The sequence below is a fragment of the Aythya ferina genome (genome assembly GCF_964211825.1).
Source record: "Aythya ferina genome assembly, chromosome: 2".
In the NCBI taxonomy this organism is placed as follows: Eukaryota; Metazoa; Chordata; class Aves; order Anseriformes; family Anatidae; genus Aythya; species Aythya ferina.
The window spans coordinates 62,951,493-62,972,583 of NC_140297.1; the positions used below are offsets into that span (position 1 = coordinate 62,951,493).

General features: G+C 41.5%; 1 protein-coding gene across 2 annotated transcripts in view; it reads right to left on the reverse strand.

Annotated features, from left to right (window-relative positions):
- The window catches only part of AOAH (acyloxyacyl hydrolase), a 73,965-nt gene that overhangs the window by 24,565 nt on the left and 28,309 nt on the right, over positions 1 to 21,091 (reverse strand). For both annotated transcript variants that reach the window (XM_084509667.1, XM_084509668.1), the window contains exons 7-14: positions 16,893 to 16,963; positions 15,678 to 15,738; positions 15,123 to 15,193; positions 14,448 to 14,496; positions 13,966 to 14,014; positions 12,759 to 12,853; positions 4,870 to 4,961; positions 2,420 to 2,502 (exon numbers count right to left, since the gene is read on the reverse strand). In XM_084509667.1, the coding sequence (XP_084365793.1) occupies positions 2,420 to 2,502; positions 4,870 to 4,961; positions 12,759 to 12,853; positions 13,966 to 14,014; positions 14,448 to 14,496; positions 15,123 to 15,193; positions 15,678 to 15,738; positions 16,893 to 16,963 (571 nt within the window). The remainder of the gene's footprint in view (positions 1 to 2,419; positions 2,503 to 4,869; positions 4,962 to 12,758; positions 12,854 to 13,965; positions 14,015 to 14,447; positions 14,497 to 15,122; positions 15,194 to 15,677; positions 15,739 to 16,892; positions 16,964 to 21,091) is intronic.

The following is a 21,091-nucleotide window of genomic DNA, read 5'->3' on the forward strand; positions in this document are numbered from 1 at the left end:
AGGCTGGTGGTCGGCTTTTAGCTTCACTGACAACGACAGTGCCCGTTTAAATCCTCCCATTCTGGGAAACTATTATGCCAAACAAGGCAAGAAATTTGAACCTTTACAGCACTGTGTCAATGTGATGATTAAGATAAGATACTGAGGGAAGATACTCTGGGATTTTTCTATCACTTGTAATTTTCTTCAGATACTTTTGCCGTGACACAGACTCACCTCCTTTTATATCCTGCAGACGTCTGCAGTGAAAGCGTGAGAGAGAAGCGTGTAAAAAGGAATGGTGCATACAATAAGACCCCCCTCCCCCACGCCCCCAATTTTTTTTTGTTTTGTTTTAAGTGTAAGGGGGAACTGGGAAGAAGGAAGAAGGGAAAGCATATCTCCTATTAAATTAAAGACAACAGAACAGGGTGATAGGGTATCAGGCACTGAGGTTAACTGCCTATAGATGATAAGAACTGTTGACCTCATCTTTTTCGGCCTTTTGTTATCCCCTCACCAGAAGGGGTAGATACCTGAGGGACTGTGGTCACAGAAGCCACCAACCCCAGTGCCCCGCGTCTGACAGACGAGGTGAGAAGTACCCATAGCCATCCAAAATATCAAAGACATTGCCATATATTAGTGCAAAAAGACAGAAAGTCAGAAATACACGTGCCTCGGGATGGAGGAAGGTGTATGGATGCATTGCCAGTGGCCTAGGTGCTGGCACCCGAGGGGAACTCTGATGAAAAAGCCCACCTGAGCCTGCAAGGGATCCTTGCACAATACTACCTGCTTGGACAACATCTTCAGCACTGTGAGACATCTGGCTCATGGAGCTGGGGGTCAGGGCAGACCCCTTCTGATCCTAAATCTGGCAGAAAACCTAATGCCGAGCATTTAACACGTTTCAGTATAACACTAGAAACGAGTGCAACTGTACTCCTCACTTGTGGCCAATATGACTCATCACTGGTGAGGAAATATATCCCAGAAACTCAAACTATCCGCCTAAGGAGATTAAATTTTCCCTAACTTTTGCAGCCAGTTTTCTGAAGAATTAAAATTAAATACATGCAAACACAATGTGGTAATCACAGAATGATCAAGTATCTTTTAAACCCACTGTTGGGGACATCACTTAATCCGACACACAATAGTTAACATCATAAGCCTTAATTTCAAAGGGAGATCTCATCCCTTCATGCAACCACTTTGGCAGATTTAATCAAACTCTGTCTTGAAACAGTTCTGGGCTTCTTTTTACCCCCACTCCTCTGTTTTGAGGGCTATTCTAGGTTTTCTCTCTTAGGTAATAACCTTTATTAATGTTCCCTCTACAAATAGAGGTATGATTAATGAAAAGCCATGCTCTTGTACCAGAAGTGTCCTTCAGTTTAAACCATTCTTCTCTCCTTGTGGTGTTTATGCCTTGAAGGATTCAAAACCAGGACTGCAATCCCTTTTAATCTTTGTTTTGCTGAATTGCCAAAGTATTTTAACATTCCTTCAGACATCTCTATTGCTGTTGGGCTCAGGAGCATGTCTCCTTTCTCAAACCCAGTGCTTTTCTGCTTAGCTGTCTTTTTACCCACATTTTATTTCTTGTATTAATCTTCCTTTTCTTCACTTACATGAACATTTCCTGTGAGGTACTGTATAAGAAGAGCCTTTCCTTATTTCCGGGTAGATTAGGCCTGCTGCGTATAACCTTGCCAACACAGACTGCTATTTTATAGGAAGGTGTTAAGCCAGCCTCACAAAATTAATTATTGACAAAACAGTGCTAAGTTTTGTCCTCGTTTACCTTTGTGTCCTTGATTACTTCTTCAAAATCTGGTTTACATGCACACAAAGCTGCCTGCACCACTGACTGCTGCAGTTTTGCAGAAGGATGATGGTTTTTCAACAAAGGCCTTGCAGGACATCACAGACACCCTTGCTGTGAGGCTCTGGACAGTTTCGTGCCTGCTGTGCTTGCTGGTGTGGCAGTCCTGTGAGCCTCCCTGTGTTACTGTGGGGTGCAGCGTAGGAACCCCAGCATCCCCAATGGGGGTGCAGAGAAGGGGTGTGCAAGGAAGAAGGCACCATGCCATAGCCTCCAGAGGAGGTGGGGTCAGGCCTCTTAGCTCTGTCACTACCGGCAACACCCCTCACATTCCCCATTTTGGTCACCAGGGAAAAAAATAACAAGACTTACAGTGGGGTACACTGATCTTTAGTTCAGTGGAAGTCCTTAGTAAAAGCACAGATAAAAGCAACCAAGGAAGGATGCTGAGTTAAATAAGTGATGGTCACTACTTTTTTCACAAGGCATGCATGCAATTTGGAAAGGTTTTCTCTTTGTTTCTGGAAGATGTTCATTAAAGCCACATCAAATTGTGGGACTTATAAGATTAAAAAAAAAAAAAAAAAAAAGTGAAATATGTTAACTTACCATTTTGGGAAATGTTCTGTAAGTCTCTGTGATTACAGCGATTTCTCCTGCGTAAACGTAGATATAGAGAGTCTGTCCAGCCTCTGAAATAAATTGAGAAAACGCAAGCCACTAAACTTTTATGTGTATGAAAACAAGTCCAATGTTTAAAAAGTTTGTTCTTGTCTCTGAACAACACTGTGCACCAGTTATGCATATACTTCCATTTTACATTTTCTCTTTTTTTTTTTTTTTTTTTTTTTTGAGGTCATAAAATTATTTCATTTTGAATAACACGGCCTAAAATGGAAGCCCCAACATTCTCTGAGAAACTATAAATGGTTGGAGAGTTTTGTTTGGATTGTTCATCCTGGATGCTTTCACCCTAATCTTTCAGGCTAGGTGTTTAAGAACCTTTTTCTTATACATCATTTATCAAAACAATCCTGTTGATTGCTCACTAATTGACTTTTCAATTGGCTGCTGTGGAAGAAGAAATAAAGGAGAAGAAATATTGTCAGGGCATTCATTTCCCAGTGCCATAAATCTTGGGTGGATTGATCAGAAGACAGGTTAAATTTGATTTTGGTTAGTTTTCTCCATTACTTTGCACTGTCAAGAAAAATTAAAATGCAATGAAAAGGATAACAGCCCACAGGGAAGCTGATGGGAAGGCCACGCTCCGAGTCCCAAGTACCTGGCCATGGCTATTGCTGTTGATCTTGTGTTTGAACTTAGGCACCGAAGAAATCAGATAACTGAAATACCATGGCTCAAGAACAGCCAACTTTGGCAAATGCAGAGGAACATGACAATGACAAGTTTTGAAACCAGCAATAAAAAGTAACTACCTACATAGAAACATATGATAAGACTAACTAGTAAGCAAGCAGTAGGCTATGCTAGGAATGTGGGAGGTCTTTGTCTTTCAGCATAGCAGGCAGGGTGATGAGGAGAAGCAAACAAAACTTCTTGGCCAGAGCATACACTTCTTAGCTAATCCGTGGCATCCCTCTTCAGTGACTTTTGGGGAAAGGATGGGCACAGCCTGCATCAGTTTGCATCTCTGTTTCTGCAGGCTCAGTGTAAATGGGAGCCTTCTGCAAGTTGTCCTCTCCCACAGCACATTGCCCACTGGTCTCCTCTAGATTTCATCTTTGTGCTGTGAGATTTTGAGCTGCTTCTCTTTAAAATGCAAAAAACCTTCCAAGCAGTCTTCCTTTATTTTCTTCCAGGCACGGAAGAGTTTAAAAAAAATCAGCACTGGTCCAAAGTCAGCTGGCAATGCCATGGTCAGCACTAAGCTCCTGTCACTTGCCAACTTCAGATCCTTTGCAGCCCAGTTAAGTACTGTCTATAGAGCAGCTGGATATTGTAATTGATCTGTAAAGGCTGATTTTGTTGCTATCTCTGAGTGAGGAGCCTGCACAGATCTTCTCTGTTTGGCTTGTCAGGTAGTATACAACTTTAAAACACACACCCTGTGAATGTAACTGCAGCTGGGAGTCCGGTTTATGCACAAGCAGAAAAGAGGAAGCAGAAAGAACAAGTGTATGGTGCAGCAGATATCTTTCCTGGAAGACAGCATGCTGTGCCAATTTTCTAGTTCTGTTGGTAAAGGGCCTCTGTAGACTTGCCCCATGCTTGGTTTGGCATTTCACTGTATTCATGACCTGTCCTAGACATATCAAATAAAAAATACCTAGAACCCAGGCCAGACCAGGCACTTTTGAGGTATTGTACCCTTTAGATCTGGCAGGAGGCACGGGCCTCTTAATGCTAGCCAAAAAGATGACTGAAAAATACTTTTTTTTTTTTTTCTCTTTTACTTCACAGTTCAAAATGCCAACATTTCAAGGTGTTTTCTTTATGTTTGTTTTATTTTCCTTACCTTCTGGCTGAGACTTAGACTTTTTTTCTCTCCATCTATTCCAGTAGTCTTCCCCATCCACATGAAGCAATTCAACAAGGTAAATCAAGTCACATACTTTTCCCTTATTCTTTTGCAACTTCCCTCTCAATGTGAAAAAAATAAAACAAAACAAAACAAAAGAACGGGGAAGAAAGATCACCTTTCCCCCCAAAAGGAACACCATCAAAATAACCTCAGGTTATCATTTATTCTACTGTTTCAACACCAGAAAGGAAACAGGATGAAAAGGAGAGGAAAAAAATAAAAAATTTTAAAAAAGGCAAATGCTGATTTTGTTAGTTTCAGCAATGCTTATTTCTCCCTGCCCCAGAAGTTTGAGATATACTTTTTTTTTACTATTTTTTTTTCTTTCTTCTTCCTTCTAAGGACAGAGTAATGTCCATATATTTAAGATTTTTAAAATATGGCTAGATTACCTTGATTTCAGAAATCAAGCTGACTGGTGTTTTTTGTCTTTCCTTCCAAGCACCATTAGTCTCACAATGTTTTGACGGCCTTCAGACTTGTTACAGCTCACCCTCCCCATCCATTAGCTTACCCAATGGTGGAGTTCAGGAACCCAGTGATCTCTGAGAACTGGGGCCAGTCAAGCTCGTCAGTGAAAGCCATGGGGAGGTTACCAAATGATTTCTGAAAGAGAAAATTTTAAAATCAGCCTGGTTTCATATTCACAGCCCCAAACCAATAATTGTAACAATAGGTATAGTGGTAATTATTTACGCACATACTTAAGAAGTTGAGTCTTGCCTGACAGGCATACCTGGGGCACACAGAGGTGGCTGAATTGCATCTATTGGCACCCTTTGATTTTGGAGGGGTCCAAAACTCCTCCTGAGGTGTAGCACATGCTGCAGGTGCACACTGTCAAGGCAGCAGCTCTTTGCTGCAGCACTGCCCTGCCCAAAGGTGGGTCCACCTGGACACAGGAAGAGTAGACAGCACGGTGTCCCCAGCCTCTACTGCAGATGGAGGGGAAGGCATGGATGATGCTGAATGCAGTCCAAACTCCCTTGCTCTCTCCAACATCATAAACCATGAGCATCCAGCTTTTAAAAACCTCTAATTGGTCCTTACTGCAAATGTCCTCTTTTCCTGCTTTTGCTGGTATTACTCCCTAATGCTTTTTTTTTTTTTTTTTGGTATTTATTTTAAGTGACTGCCTCTGCAAAAGCCTCAATGCAGATGCAAGCTCGGCTGCACATTCGAAACACTGTGCCCAGTTCATCTCCACTTTGATTTGTGAAAGTGCCAAAACTGGTGAAAGGCGAGAAAAATGGCCTCACGAAATTGTGTTGCTGCACAAGGACAAGAACATGGAGTAAATTTGCAGCTTCTCCTAGTCTGGACTAGGCTCACAAAGAAAAATGCATAAATCCAGTGTACTCAAACTGAAAAACTGTTGATGAAAAAGGTAATAACCAAAAGAAGGTCAACACATAAAATAAGAGAAATTACAGGCTGGTTTAATTGGTGTAATTTATTAGCTTCATTTTCTTTTAAATCCATTGTAGGTTTTCCTTAAGCCCGCACTGCTATCAACAGCAAGCAGGCGGTAATTCTTCCTCCAAGAGGGTCAGAGGTAACTGAGAACTAAATCCTGGTGTCCCCAAAAAGTCCTCATTCTCACAAAATTATCATTTATGTGAACAGGAGTTTAGCTTGAGTATATGGCTACAGGCTTTGTATGTAAGAGGCTGGAGGAAGATGGTGGGAAAGGGGAGGAGAGAAAACAAGGGGGGAGAGAAGGAACGAGGGGGGATGAAATCCTAAAGCTGAGCTCTGAGAAGCCTGATGCAAGCAGATGCCAGTGTAAAGCATGTAACAGTGCATTTGACCTACTTATGGTAGATCTGCATTAGTTACCAGGGTGAAAATGGGTCTGGTTTAATATCTTTCAGTTGATTCTCTCTCATATATATGTGCATGTGTCCTTAGCTGTATCTGTATATGCGCACACACACATACACATATATGTACACACACATACATACATATTTTAAAGACTGGAGGGAACTTCCAAACCTGCCTTCTTCAAATGTGATAGCTTTGTGTACAAACAGGCCCTTAATCGAAGGGCTAATTAGAAATGGAGGGGTACAGCACGGCTTGGCCATTTGGAGTATTTGGATTATTTAAAGGCAACTGAAACATTGAAATAAGTGACTTAACATAGAGAGCAAGCTGTAGATACGGTCTCTTACCAGTCACAGAATGTCAGCATGTATGTGTATACAGAGAGACCAAAACAGATTAAATATTTTTTTTTAATCAAATTCTTCTATGACCAAGCCTCTCATTATTTCCATTAGCACTCCACGATAATGTTTTCCTTGGACAAGGCCCACAGTAATTTTCAATTTTTTTTTTCCTTCTCCTGCAAACAGCTTAAATATGAATTAGCCAGAATCTACTTGAGTTGCAAATGGCTTTGAAAAGAAACGTTTGAGCCCAGAATTATAGCTGCATTTGAAAACTATATATACGTTTGGCATTGACACTGCTCCAGCAAAGCACTTAAAGCCAGACTTTTCAAGATATTTCAGAACTGAAACGTGAAGATGAGTATTTAATGGAAATTTAACAAGAATGCTAGACCATGAACTCACTGGGTTTTAATTTGGAAAGCACAGTCTAACAGACTGCATTTTGCTTAATCTCAGATGCAAATGTGACCCACACTAGAGATGGATCCATGCTGACTTTTAGTTCAAAACTTCTGAGCATAGCCTTGTTTAAACACCATTCTTTAGATTATTCTGGCTGAGAAACCATGCTTCAGCCTACGTGTCATATTTCAGCAGAGAATGATTAGAAAGTTTTCCCAACATAGCTTCAAATGCTGTATTTTAGTCTCAAATGCTCCAGATGAGTCTCACTTTGAAGGAACCTTCTCACCTCCTAGATGTGTCCCAGCTTGAGATACATCTCCCCAAACCCTCCTGCTTCTCTTGCACCAGGCAGCCAAAGCCATGGCTGATGCTAAAGGCATGCACCAAGCTGTGCTGGACAAAGTTATCTTAAATGGAAGACTGCTCAGCGCTGCCACACCAAGAGGTTTTTAAAATACAGCCTAAAAAGGACCCTGGAAATGTAACGCTCATATGAGCCTTTAGAAATGGCAGTTGCAGAAATTGTGAATGTGCTGAAGTAACCCTTAAATTGAAGGAGAATTAGGTGTTTGTTTTTATAGTGTTTTTAATGATGTTCAAAATCTCTTTATAGCATTCAGTAGCTCAGATAGTATTCTAAGTGTAAAAATAAGCAGACCTTAGAGCTTGTGAGGAGAGAGCATCCTATCTTTTTATAAACCATGTATTACATTTATACTTTCTCTGTGAAGTTGCAAGGGATATAAATGTGGAATTAGTAAAATTTCCTTATTTCCTCCAATATACAGCATCTTAGTCATCACAGTGCTAGTTGGGAGAAACTTGCCTGCAAATCACTGGATTTAGAAAAAAAGCTAGAGAACACTTTTAAAAAGATTTTCACAGATCAAATTGCTGTAATTTCTAACAGGGGGAGGGAGGGAAAAGAATTCAAAGAGATAAGTGATCAGGATATCCTGAACTCACTTTTAACTCACTTATAAAGAAATTATGGTGGGATTTTTTATTTTTCACGGGAAATATATAGTATGAACCCATTATTTAAATGAAACCTGGAAATCTTTTGAGTTTGTGGGCAAGTAGACATTTTGTGGATATAGTGGATTACAGACAGATGTGGGAGTTATTTTTCTCTTTATTTAGCATGAAATAGAGATCCAAGAGTGTTTAAACGCATCTTCCTAGAAAGGGTATCTCCAGCACATTTATAAATGTATTGCTTTTATCTCCAGATAAAATGATCTCTAAAATGAGATCTAAATGTAAGCTCCTATCCCAGACGAACAACAGAAAAATGCTGCATTTAGTAGCTATTTGGAAGTCAATTGTAAGCAGATGGACAGAGCAGCAGGAGTGCAATATCCATTGCTAGACACACTAGTGTTTTTAACATTAGCTTTCCACAAAAACCATCATCCACAGACAAAACCAACAGTATATCTTCTGCTTTGTTAAACCTCATAAAAAGCATGTCTACTGCATTAGTCTTTATTTTTAGTGTCAGAATTTTTGCGTCAAAGGAACGAGCATTCAGCTCACTTTTCTACAGGAGAAAGGGCTGGTAAACCCAAGACCAGTTGACAAGAAGGAAGCTAAAATAAGGGTGACTCAGCCCCTTCTTACATCTGAGTAACTCCCTCCCTCTAATTGTGCAATGACTGTTTGGGGATTTAACGGTGTGATGGGAGGTTGAGAACGGAGCCATGTGCTCTGCTGCTTCTACAGGAGCATGCAGGCAGGTATCCTCAGTGATGGTCCTAAGGTTATTTTCTCAGTGTTGCTGCACCTCAGCCAGATACTCATAGGGTACATTTTGAGACTTGACAGCACCATGTTGGTCAAAAACATTGCAACTGAGGTACCTGTGACTTCCCCTAAAGCTACACAGGGTAGTTTTTTCTGTTGTTGTTGGCTTTAACTTTCAGATCTGGAGAAATAACATGTCTATCTGAGTATAGCTTTCAAAGATGTGCCCACCTTGTAATGAATACTCTCCACAGTGAGTAGAGTCTCCATATGCTTTTGGGACGAAGAAAGTACTCTAAGGGAGATGATAACTTTATTTGTGACTGGTTCCCAGCTTGACAGAGAAATCCAAAGCCCAGTATAGAACAGCTTTCCATATAACAGCTTCCCAGCAGTGGTCTATGAGAATACAGAGTAGGGATCTGAATTCCAAAACTGTTCAGCACCAAATTAGGTGCCCATCTGGTCACTCCCCTGCTGATCAGCCGGTTACCCAAATGACATCCTGAGCCCACTTCAGTGAGAAAATTTCTCTTTCGTATTCTCATTCTTCCCTTGTTCAACTTTGCTGCTCCTTTGCATGGTAGCATAATCAGGAGAAGCACCCATTTTGCAGAGCCTCTTAACTGAATTCTCAGCTTCTCTCTCATAAAATTATTTCCCCACCTAATTAGCTCTAAAGCAGGAATTAACAGCTGCTGCTGATGTGGTGCTGATTAACAAGAGGGCCTGCAGAATTGTTAAAGTGCAAATTTTACTTTACAGTTGTATATGTAAGCACTTGTATACGTGAACAAGTGTAAGGATAAATATGAAATATAAAAAACAGATAAATATAGAGAAAATAAGTAACACAATATTAAATTTCATAAATTTGAATTAAGAGGCACACAAAGCTTTCCCTGGAACATGGTAAAATTCTTGGGGGGGGAAAGCCCTATTCGGTATTCCATGCAGAGGGCTGAGATGCCATTGAAATGGAAATTAAAGCTTTGAACTGACTCTAGTATTGACTGTAGAGGAAGCCATCTGATCAACTAATTTTTCAATGTGTCTTATCAAAGAAATTTTGGCAGAATCAAAGTGAAGTATCTTGATCTTGATAGCACCAGTGAACAACAGGTAGATGAGGCTAACACATTATCCTCATAGAGCCTGAACATCAGATTATTGCTGTGGTCCCAAACTGAGGATGGTTTCTCTGCAATTAGGATGTAGACACTCCATGCTCTCTCTGGTCACAAAACCAGCCCTAGATGTACTCAGAAATTCCCCTCAAGGAAGACTTAGTACTGAGAAAAAATGGGTGCCTATTGACCATGAAAGGTGCACTTTGACTAGCTTCAAATCACACTGCTAGCTCTTGGCTTTTACAGGGATGGAAAACCATGACCTGCTGCTTTAACCCTTTCATTTTTCCATTTGAAAGAGGGAGACAATGAGAGAGAGAAGAGGGAAAGAGGATGACAGGAAGGAAGGGACACTTCTCATGCAGACATTTCTCTGCAAAGTGTTTGCATGCAACAGTACTCCCCACTTTCATTCTTCCCTTGCTTTGAAGAAATATCTGGAATAATTTTTCAAATGCTCAAAAATAACTGTTTTCCTTTTTAATTTTAATTTGTTAATTAAACCTGCACATGAAGGACATTTGCCAACAGGATTTAACACGAGAAAGAAATATTGCACCTACAAGACCCCAGAGGAGGGTAGGCTGCTGCTATTGCTATTCCACACACACAAGGAGTGAGACGCAGAGGGCAAGCAAGAGAAGGAGGCAGCAGCAAAGTCTGAATTAGCTTAGAAATTTCTTTGTTAACAATTTTGTGCACAGGTGACAACTTTCTTAGTTAGGGTGAGCTGCAAATTAAGTAATATTTTAGAGCTCAAACACTTGTTCATTTACAGCACTGAACTCTGTATCTCTACATTAACTGTTGTATTTTTGCCAGGTCAGTAGGAAAGTTCGCAAACAGCTGTATTTAGCTTCTCCAATTCCTGGAGTGATGAAGAAAACCTAGAGGGAAATGTCTCTGTCCTCACTCATTCCCCTGGTGCAGGGCTTTAGCTCTAACTTAGAATCATGGAACCATGGAATCATTTTGGTTGGAAAAGACCCATAAGATCATCGAGTCCAACCATCATGTAACACTGCAAATCCACCACTAAACCATGTCTCTAAGCACAACATCCTCCAGGGTTGGGGACTCCATCTCCCTGGGAAGCCCCTTCCAATGTCTGACCACCATTTCTGTGAAGAAATTCTTTCTGACATCTAATCTAAACCTCCCTTGACATGACTTGAGGCACCCTTCCTGTGGGGAAAAAAAAAACAACACTTCTTTTCCAGATGGCACTTGCTCTTCCCAGCAAGCCAGCCAACTGGATTTTAATACTGAGATAAGTTTTTGGATTTTGCAAAGAGAGAGCCACACAAGTTGCTCAATATCCATCAGATGGTAACAACGGGCACCAAAACCCACTTTGTGATCTGCTCTCCAGCTCCAGACCTCGAAGCTTCTGGCTCTGCATGCCATGACCAGCTCTCGGTCCATACAACTAGTGGACCAGCAAGAAAAGATGAGCAAGTTTCAAGGAAGAGAAATGCCTTCTAAACCCTCATATATGTGATAATAAAATGCTGACTAGTCTGAAATTATTTTTGCCTACGTGGCTCTACCACCGGTGTTACTGCCAGAATCATCATCACCATCAGTGTTATTACCGTCTTTATTAGACAAGATAATATCAATTACCATTAGTGCTAATTTATTATGCTCATCATCAGCTCTGTCATCAGTGTCATTCATCTCATCATTGCTCATAAATGTATAACAAAGAAAAACAACTGCTAATTGGCAATATTTAAATCAGCTCAGCTCTGGGAGCAAAAGAAGGAGAATGCATGAAACTCTCAAACCTCCAAAAGCACCATCACTTGCTGAAATTTTGGAATAAGGATTGTTTTCATGAAATTTTCAAGATCACTTTTCCACAGAGGCCAATGGAGGAGTAGCAGGTGTTCCCCAGGGATAACGGGCAGAGGCAATCTGCTCATCCATGCAACAGGGCCCTCATACAGGGAAAGACTGTTGGGAATTGGCATACAGGACGTGGACATGTGCCCGTGGAACAATTGTTCCATTTGAGCTTGCTTTAAGCAACCCGGGGTAGGCCTTAGAAAATCTCAGGGCCTGCTGTAGCTGAGCAAACCAAGCTACCAGAGTAACTGTGAGAAGCTCCCACGGTAATGACTCTCACATCGCCCAATTAAGGAACTCAGAAAAATACTGTTACCAGCAGCTGGCTTCAAGGACAAGGTCTATGTGACTGCTAATCACATGGGGGTTGTTTTCTTGCAGGTGGGGTTGTTTTCTTGTAACTGTTTGTCTGAGTGCTTTTGACCAATGATCTTGTGTGAGACACTGTCCGCCCCTGTTAAGTTCACTATAAAAGTTAGGCTATTCGGGCAATAAAATGGAGCTTGCTGATCACTCATATTGAGTGCGCTTGTCTTCCTTCCGTCGACAACAAATGTCCTCGCAACAAAAGACAACACAGTCCTCCCTGGCCAGGGAGCCACACCAGCTCTGGGTAGTGGGGCTCGTGGGAGTGAACAGCAACAAAGGATGGGAGCATGCCTGTGAATTTCTCTCTCCCCCTTCCAATTACTCTTTGCTTGAATGATCTTTTCTCCTGTTATATCATTCACATCAGTGACCTGCAACAGCTGAATCTCAGCGTAATTCACAGCCAGGCACATTTTGTTGAAATAGAAAGTGTTGGAATACTGTCCATAGACGTCACTGTGCTGGTGATACTCTACAGTTGTTACAGAAACCATTTCCTTTAGGACAAGTCTATTGCAAACCCGTGTGACCCCCACACCTCTGCAGACATATTTGTGCAACAAGCCTCAGAGCCTGCATGCTCGAGTTCCCCATCCTATTTCATATATGCCAATGATGAGGGAAAACAGCCCCGAACACGTATTTCAAAACCAGACGCCTCGATCCGTGGCAGAGGGGAGAAAGCAAGCAGCAGTTTTGACAAACTGGGTGCAATTTCTCACCGCTGACATCTGCATGACGGTCATCCACTCAGGGGGGATGTGGAAATGCGCACCGGCTGAGTCTCCCAACAGCACAACACCTCGTGAGTCCGCACCTAATAAACACACTTGATTAATGGCATGAAATGGCCCTGGCAGGTATAGCACCCCTATAAGCACAATGAGGCAGAGCATGGAGAGCAGTGCTTGAAGAGCAGCAGCAGTAGCAGCTGATGGAGTCTGAGTACACTACCCTTTGTATGGCCAAAATGTTCAAGCCCTGCAATGGGATTTTCACACCACCTGCAGGAAAAAAAAAAAAAAAAAAAAAAAAAAGGAAAAAAACCACCACATACTAAAAGGCAACCCTAGGGCAACACCTGGGTACTGGGCATGAATACATGAATAGCAGGGAGAGAACTTGCTAATCAGAAAAAAAATCTTCGTTGTTCTCAAGGATGTTATTTCAGCACAGGCTCTGCTGTTCAGCCAACGTTTATTTTTACTACCCATAGAATATGTATGAAAAATACTTAAACATTTAGTTAAATGGGATTACTCAGGAAAGCACTCAGAGCTCTTTATAGCAGGACTTGGTGGTGGATGCACTACTCACACAAGCATTTCTGCTGGAACAATCTGGCAGTTTGGTAATTATGTATATATTATATATATATAATCAAACTTCTTCATAAATTTGAAGATCGCCTTTCACTGAAAAAAGTTGGAAAGGCTTGCCAGGCAATGACTCACGTTCAGGGCTTTGGTGCAAATGTCAGGCAAGGTGAGCAGCCAGTGGTGGTTTAGTGAGGGTGTTCTTTGTGTGCGTGCACACTCCCACACACCCACACTGCTGTCTGGGAGATAAGGTTAGCAGAAGCACTGCTGTGGGTCCACCTGGGCACACATGAACACCCAACTGCTTCCTCAGTTGGGCTCAGTCAGAGGCAATGACTCCATTTGCTGGTGTCCCTGATCTATGTATTTCAACATAATAACCACACTAGCTTTTAACAGAACATTACCAGCAGCCTGTGCTGTTCACAGGTTCTTTCTGCCCATCTTCAAGATTAAACAAGAAAAAAGGATGTGTGCTATTTTCCTTTCTCATAAAGTTGTGAAACCCATTTTCTTTCCCCTACATTGGTAATGACCATGCAAATACTAAAATATTTATGAAATGAATACAAAATACAAATTGCTTCTTGCACTGACTGTAAAGATTCACCTTTGCAGAATTTCTCCTCGTAGGGAATTCCATCCTTTGGATCCACGCCCTGTTGGAGGAAAGAAAAGGCAGATGAAAGTCTCTATCAAGTGCCTGAAAAATGCTAGTGCAAAACAGAGACTGAGAAGTTATGTCTTGAATGTTTGCCTGTAGGAAGCATTGCATCATAATAGCGACACTTTCCATTAACTTATTCTAATAAGTGTGTATACATTTTAATTATAATAGCTATAATTTAAATAATCATAAACATCAATAAACAATCTCTTATATCTGCTTACTCTGTTTCCTTATAGTTTAATAAATACAGTTTTATTACTTGGAATATCCAAGACAGTAAATACATGGAATAATCCAAATCAGTTGATAAACCAGAATAATAAAAAATCCACCCATTTATGGACTAATTCAAAAGGAGGGAAAAAAAAAAAAAAAAAAAGGTAATCAGGAAAGAATTTGAAAAGGCAACTTCTTTTACTTACCCATATGCCATTGCAGTTAGAGTCACTTTTCACATCCCAATTATCAGGACTAAAACAGAGTTACAAAAGGTATACAGTGTTACAGAAAATAAAGAAAAAAGAGGCTTTGAAGGAAATCAGATCATTTGTGCCATTTTCCATGGAGAATGGCAAATAATTAGAAATTCCTTTCTGCACAGAATGGTGTTTATTTTCCATTTGAGTCCAGGAGAGGTAATTTTTCTTGCAAAATGAAATAATCATTTGAAGTCAGTACAGGAGGATGTCAAATGCAACTTACCCATTCAGTTTGCATTTCCACTTTGGAGAAGTGAATGGGGACGACTTTTGCAGAAGACCTGTCCTTTTTTCCCACCCTTTTCCTTCTTTTTGATTTTTTGTTGAAATTCACCAAACCCCTGACTCCAAATTCATGAGGGCTGGAGCACAGCCTCCCTCTTGGTGCTGATGACAAGCATGGTACGCACAAAACACATCAGATTTTCACCCCTCAGGCTAATACACTCCCATCCCTGGTCTCAACCATCCCCTCTCATCTCCATCACAGTGAAATTAAGCACAAAGCAGTGGTGTCCCCTCCCAGAGTTTTGCCAAAAACAAATATGGAACTCATTCTTCACAATGCCACAAGTATTAGAAATAATTAAATTATTTAAAAATATTTAAAAGCTTTACCGTCTGCCAGGGTACACGGTTGTGTTTCTGTCATCGCAGTCTCTGCCTCGCCAGTGATAGCCCCGCAATGTCTAAAAGCCAGGAGAAGCACACAAATAGGATGGTCGTTGTTACCCTGGCACTTTGAATTTAAGATATGTAAAATGAAAATCTAACTCAAGGTGCAGGAATAAAGCCCACTAAATGGGTTGTATTCCAGAACCTAAGCTTTAAAAAATGATACCTTGCGCACTTTGGTGCTAAAATAAAACAAACTGGCAATTTTCTTATATATTCTTTTTAACTTGATGTTACTTTACCTCGTTTAAATTCAATAAACAGACCACTTTGCAGCAGAGCAATTTGCTTTTGCAGGGAGCCCAGCTTTGTGTGTACATCTCCCCAAATGACATAAATGAATGATTTTTTTTCATCCAGAAAAAAAAAAGAGGAAAAAACTCTTTAGATTTCACTCATTTTCACATGAATGAATAAGGCTTTGCAGAAAGTAGGAGGAATCTCATATACATTCTCATTATCAAGGGATTATTGTACCAAAGGAAAGGCTTTGCTTACTGGGAAAGTACTAAATTTATCTCCATCAAAATCTTCAAAAGGTAGTTTGTTTCTTATGACACTGCAAAAACAAAAACAACAAACACTGTGTTAACAGATGGAAGAAAACCTATTCAGGAAAAAAAAAAAAAAAAAAAAAGTGTTCAGAATAGATGATAGCTTCCATGCTCTTCACAGCTCCACATTCAGTTTTAGTTCCGTGCTTGTACCTCAGCAAAGCGATTCTGCCCAAAGGAGCAAATCCAGATTTCTTTCAATATCTGCTGAGTGAGCACCAGAGGAGAAGCTGATGGACTCCTGTGTAGCTGCGATATTAAATCCTCAGTGTCTAGAACAAGCTGGGGCATCAAATCTGCAGTAAAAGTAACTATCACTTTTGGACATAAATACCAAACTCAGCCTGGCACATCTTGCAATCTGCTAGATATGTAGTATTAACAGAAGTCTTCTACCTGGGAAAGAACTGCAGAATGGGGTTTTATGATGATGAAAGCCTTCTTCTCTTACAAATAAATGGCATACACTCATTCTGATATGTATCCTTCATCTCCTTACGCCATCTCTCTTCTGTTGTGACAGGCCTAGAAGACTTGCCATTTGCATACCAAGTTGCACAAACAAATGCTTATATTGTCAGGTAAAAAATATGCTTTAGGAGAAATAACCCAGATGATGTCCTTGGCCCTTCTTCGAAACTCTGACTCTAAGCTAGCAGTGACATGAAGCTGTTCTTATTTCATATTAATTGGTATTCCTCACAGAGTTATGTAGCTGCTGCTTGCCCTCAGCTCAGTAGAGTATGGCTTTTGGTGTTGAGCTGTGGGCAGCACAACTTGGTGAATAACACAACGGAGACATTTCTGTGACTCAAGAAGTCTCAGGAGAAAAACAGCTCACACTTGGAGATGTGGTATCTTTGTGTGTATGAAGTGAGGGCTCAAACCTACATAAGAGTATATTTGTACTCTCAGAACTGCTAACTATATGTATGCAAATATTTTAAGTATTGCAAAAGCACAGGGATCTCTCCAAGCACTCTCACCTGCCTGAACCCTCTGCAAGCCCCCTTTGTACTGCCTGGACAGTGGTCATGTGAAGAAGGAAAGAAACAGCAGTAAAGCATAGGGAGATTTGTTAAGCTGAGAATTTTCTTTTTGAAAGAAAGGAATGTACCATACTCTGGTATTGGTTGAGGACTGAAAACTTTATACGTACTATTTAATCTTCTCACATAGGTTAGCCAGAAGAGGAAAGGCACATAGATTTGAGAACCTCGTGGTGCTTTTCTGGAGGGGAGGAAGATAAAAGATGAATACATTAGTTCATAGAGGCCGCATGGCTTCGGATATTGTAACAGCCAAATTCAGAGCTACATCATGTTTTCTGCCTAATAACATCTGAAAACACAAAAAACTCCACTAAAGATGCTACATGCCAGAGGATTTGAGGATTTAGATGTGACACAGCAGTCAACTTTGGGATTTCAACTGAACATTTCACAAACCAACAACGCTTATTTTCAGAAAGCTGTAAAGCTAAACAGAAGAAGCTCTCATGAAGCTGTCTCCTGTCATGTACCAAAGTTACTTTTGTCACCTCTCATAAAAACCGCAGTTCTCATGTTGGATAAACACAACAGTGTCTGACACTTAGTGCAGAACTAGTGAATGGGAGCACACATTGAGGCTAAAAGGCTGGTTTCTGCACACTTGGTGGGGAGCTTTGGATAAGCCAAAACTCAAAAGTAACCCCAAAAAGGGGAGAAATAGGAGGATCCAGTGTTTGCATAGAATGTCCTTGATTTTTCATGAGATTTTTTTACTTGGGAATCTCATAACTAGCTTTTATCTTGGCCAGCCCTGCAAGCTGTAAAAGGCAGCTGCTGCAGGATAAACTCTTTCATCATTAGTACACCATAACTGTGGGCCAATCCAGGAAGCTTCAGGAGAGAGAGACCTTCCTAGTTAATTCTCAGGTTACAGAACACCGTGCTGCATTGGAGATCAACCCCACAAACGTACTGCTAATGTGGTTTCATAAGTTCAGGTAGTCTTTAAACACCAAGTGTTCAGGTGGCCAATAAATACAGAGGGATAGTCAGTGCACAGTCTAATTAACTGTACTCACTAAGGCTGTATTCAGCATGTAAATATGATACAGTTGAGCAGATGGACATACTCATTACTTTATGCAAAGGAGGGTAATTATTTATATTGCCATAGCACTTCTATCCTTGGGCCAATCCCTTGTGTTACACACTTTGCATACAGAAGAAAAGTAAGATGGTTCTTGTGCTAATGAGATTACAACCCAAATCTAACATAAAACAGAACATAAGTGTTGGATACAACTCAGAAGAGGACACTGAAAGACTGTTAATTGCCATGAGGGGCAGTAACATCAGCATATAAAGTTCTGAATGATGGAGGGCTCTGAGGTGTCACTGCAGGGCAGAGGCAGTGCTGCAGCGGTGGTCAGGGCACCGCCCTGCAGCTCCAGCAAAGGCAGGAAGGTGTTCGCTTGGATAGGCAACAAGGAGTGTTGGAGATGAGAGTCCCACTCTGTTCAGAGCAGGAAGAAAAAAGGAGGACTCAGGGGAGCCAAGAGACAAGAAACCTGCAGAAAACCCCAGCTAACTCTCCTCAGCTCTGTCAAACTCAAATGACATGGGGAGACAGTGGCAGGATGAGGGGGGAATGGTTTTATACTAAAAAGAAGGAAGATTTAGGTTAGATGCTGGTTGGAAATCCTTTACTCAGAGGGTGGTGAGGCACTAGCACAAGTTGCCCAGAGAAGCTGTGGATGCCCCATCCCTGGTGTTCAAGGCCAGGCTGGATGAGGTCTTGGGCAAGAGGAATGCAGCCCTTCACTTCACACTTGGTCCTCCCTCTGCAAATATCATGCTTTTACCTTGCCACCACATTGTTTGCCATCTAACCAACCACATAGCTTAGTGGCATGATTTTAGTGGAGGTTTTAATTCCGTCTCTTCTACTGTGCAATGACAGTGCCCAGGTGTGGAGGGTGTACGTGCCTATGCACATATGGCCAGGTAGGCAGTGACTGGGAGGCACAAAAGCAGGACGCCAGTTTTCTCAAAGTGCTTTGCAAACCAAACCTCTGTACACCTTCCTGGAAAGAAGAAAGAAAGCACTTCCCCCACTTCCTCCATGTAGGACTAATCCCAGGGCTGCCTATAAAAACACTAGAGGCTCTTAAAGCTTTCCATCATGTTAAGATTTGCGCTGTCTTCATTTGAGCTGTTGGCTTCTCACTTCAGCCTAAATCACAGCAAGCAAAGTCTTTGAAATTAAGTCATCCAGAGCCGAAACTCTGCCAGAAATACAAACTACACAGCTTCCAAGAAATAAATTAATAAAGCAGACCTCCTTTTATTCTGCTCTCAGGCTTCACTTAAAGTTTACCCTTCGCTGTAAGTAGAATAAAACCTTTCCTGCCTTTTTCTCAGCTAGTCATGAAAACTGCTGCCAACTAGAGCTCTATTAGCTTCAAATGGAGACAATCCTGCAGCCCCAGCAGACTGCCCAGCTTTGGCATGATGGTGTCCTGGGAGAAGTATGGGCTATGCTGAACTGGGCTTTGAGGACTAGCTGCAGAAGTTGTCTGCAGCAGCTGCTGGGTCCCCAGCCTTTGCGTCCTCACAGTAAGCAGGGCGTAACTCTTTGACTCTGCTTACATGGCCTTAAAAGGCAGCAAAGGAGCACAGGGATAATTTTTGTGTGCACATGTAAGAGAGAAGAGCACAGGCGAGCAGACATTCCTAGCCAAGCCATGCTAAAATTGCAGAACATGTCTTAGGGAAGAGGCAGGCTACTTTCTTTGAGTAGCCTGAGTGAGTGAGCAAGAGGCTGGTTCATGATCTGATCTGCCTTACAATTCTCTTTTGGCTCCCTCTGTGGCTTCCCACTTCTCTTGCTGCAGAGGCATGAGTTACAGGCAACATGTAGTCACTACAGGACTGTACACATGGAGCTTACTCTCATTAAATGCTAATGCCACAACTCTTCTGCCTGAAGTATTTTTTTCTCTGTTGTTGCTGAAATATGCCTCTTCGTGTCTTCTCCATCCATAAGAAAAGTTAGTGCTGGAGGTGCTTACAGTGATTGATAACACAACTTTTTTTCAATACCTACTAGCATTCCATAATGACATTTCAGTAATTATTTTAATTGGTTTTATATATATAAAAAAAAAAAAAGCCCCTGATGTTTGTTGGTATTTGTTTTAAAGCAGTCAGATGGCTTGCTACATTTAATGAATGGAGATACTTATTAGATATTTGGATTGTAGCCTTTTTTAACAGAACTCTACATCTGGCAAATACCTTTTCTTTTTCCCAGACCTACAATGTTCTTAAGAAATGCCCAGTAAATACGATGGCCCTGGCAACCAGGCTGACCTCCCATCCTCCTTGCCAACAGCCATAATCACTTCTGTTTTATGCACACCTGCATACAGCTGCCAAGCAGAGCTGGGGACAGTTAGCTTGCAAGAAATTTTCCAGAAAGCTGGAGGGTCCTTTCCCCAAACACATCACAGTACAAAAGAACCCAGAACAGTGGCTGTGGAAAGAATGCACAGATATAACTTGTTGTTGCCCTCCAACATGGGCCAAAGCTCAAAAGAGACCCAGTGAATGCTTTTCTACCTTCTCTGGCCTGGATGCAGAGATGTCCTACCACAGGCAGGGGGTTCTCGGATCCTCCAGCTTTCATTACACGTTGCCATTCTAGGCTATGGGGCTTATGCAGGGCAATACACACTGTGCTCTCCTGGTGACATTCCTTTCTGCTTCTTACTACATTGCTTTTCTGGGTTTCAGATGAAATTAACTTCAACCCAGGTGAAAGGGAAGCTGCAAGAGACACTTATGCCCTTAGTGTTATTTTAAGTTTTCTAGCTTTTAAATGTGTTTCTAAAAGGATCATTTCAAGAAACACACTAGGAATAACTGCAGGAGAAGCCCAAGCAATGACATGCTATTTGTTTTAATCTGAACTGACCTCATATTGTGCAGTTATGTAGGCTTAGAAATACACTGAAGCCCAGCTCCGCCACACTGTATTTAGCCAGGGCACAGCTTGCTCATCCTTCCTGCTGGTAACAGGCAAGTAGAAGCTGAAAGAGGCCAAGGGCACAGCAACAGAGAACAAGGAGGCACAGAGGCATTGCGGAGCAGCTTTGAGGACACAGGAGAGCGTTAGCAAGTTGGAAGAGACCCCATTGTGCCAAGAACTAATACCAACCTACCTTGGAGAGCCCAAAGGACATGGTATGGATGGCCCATGGAGGCCAGCCACAGCCTGCCACACGATGAATGAAGCCTGGCATGCCAAGGGTAGAAAAGAGAAGGGATCGCCCTCCTGATTCTAGCTTGTGGAGCGCATGCAAAG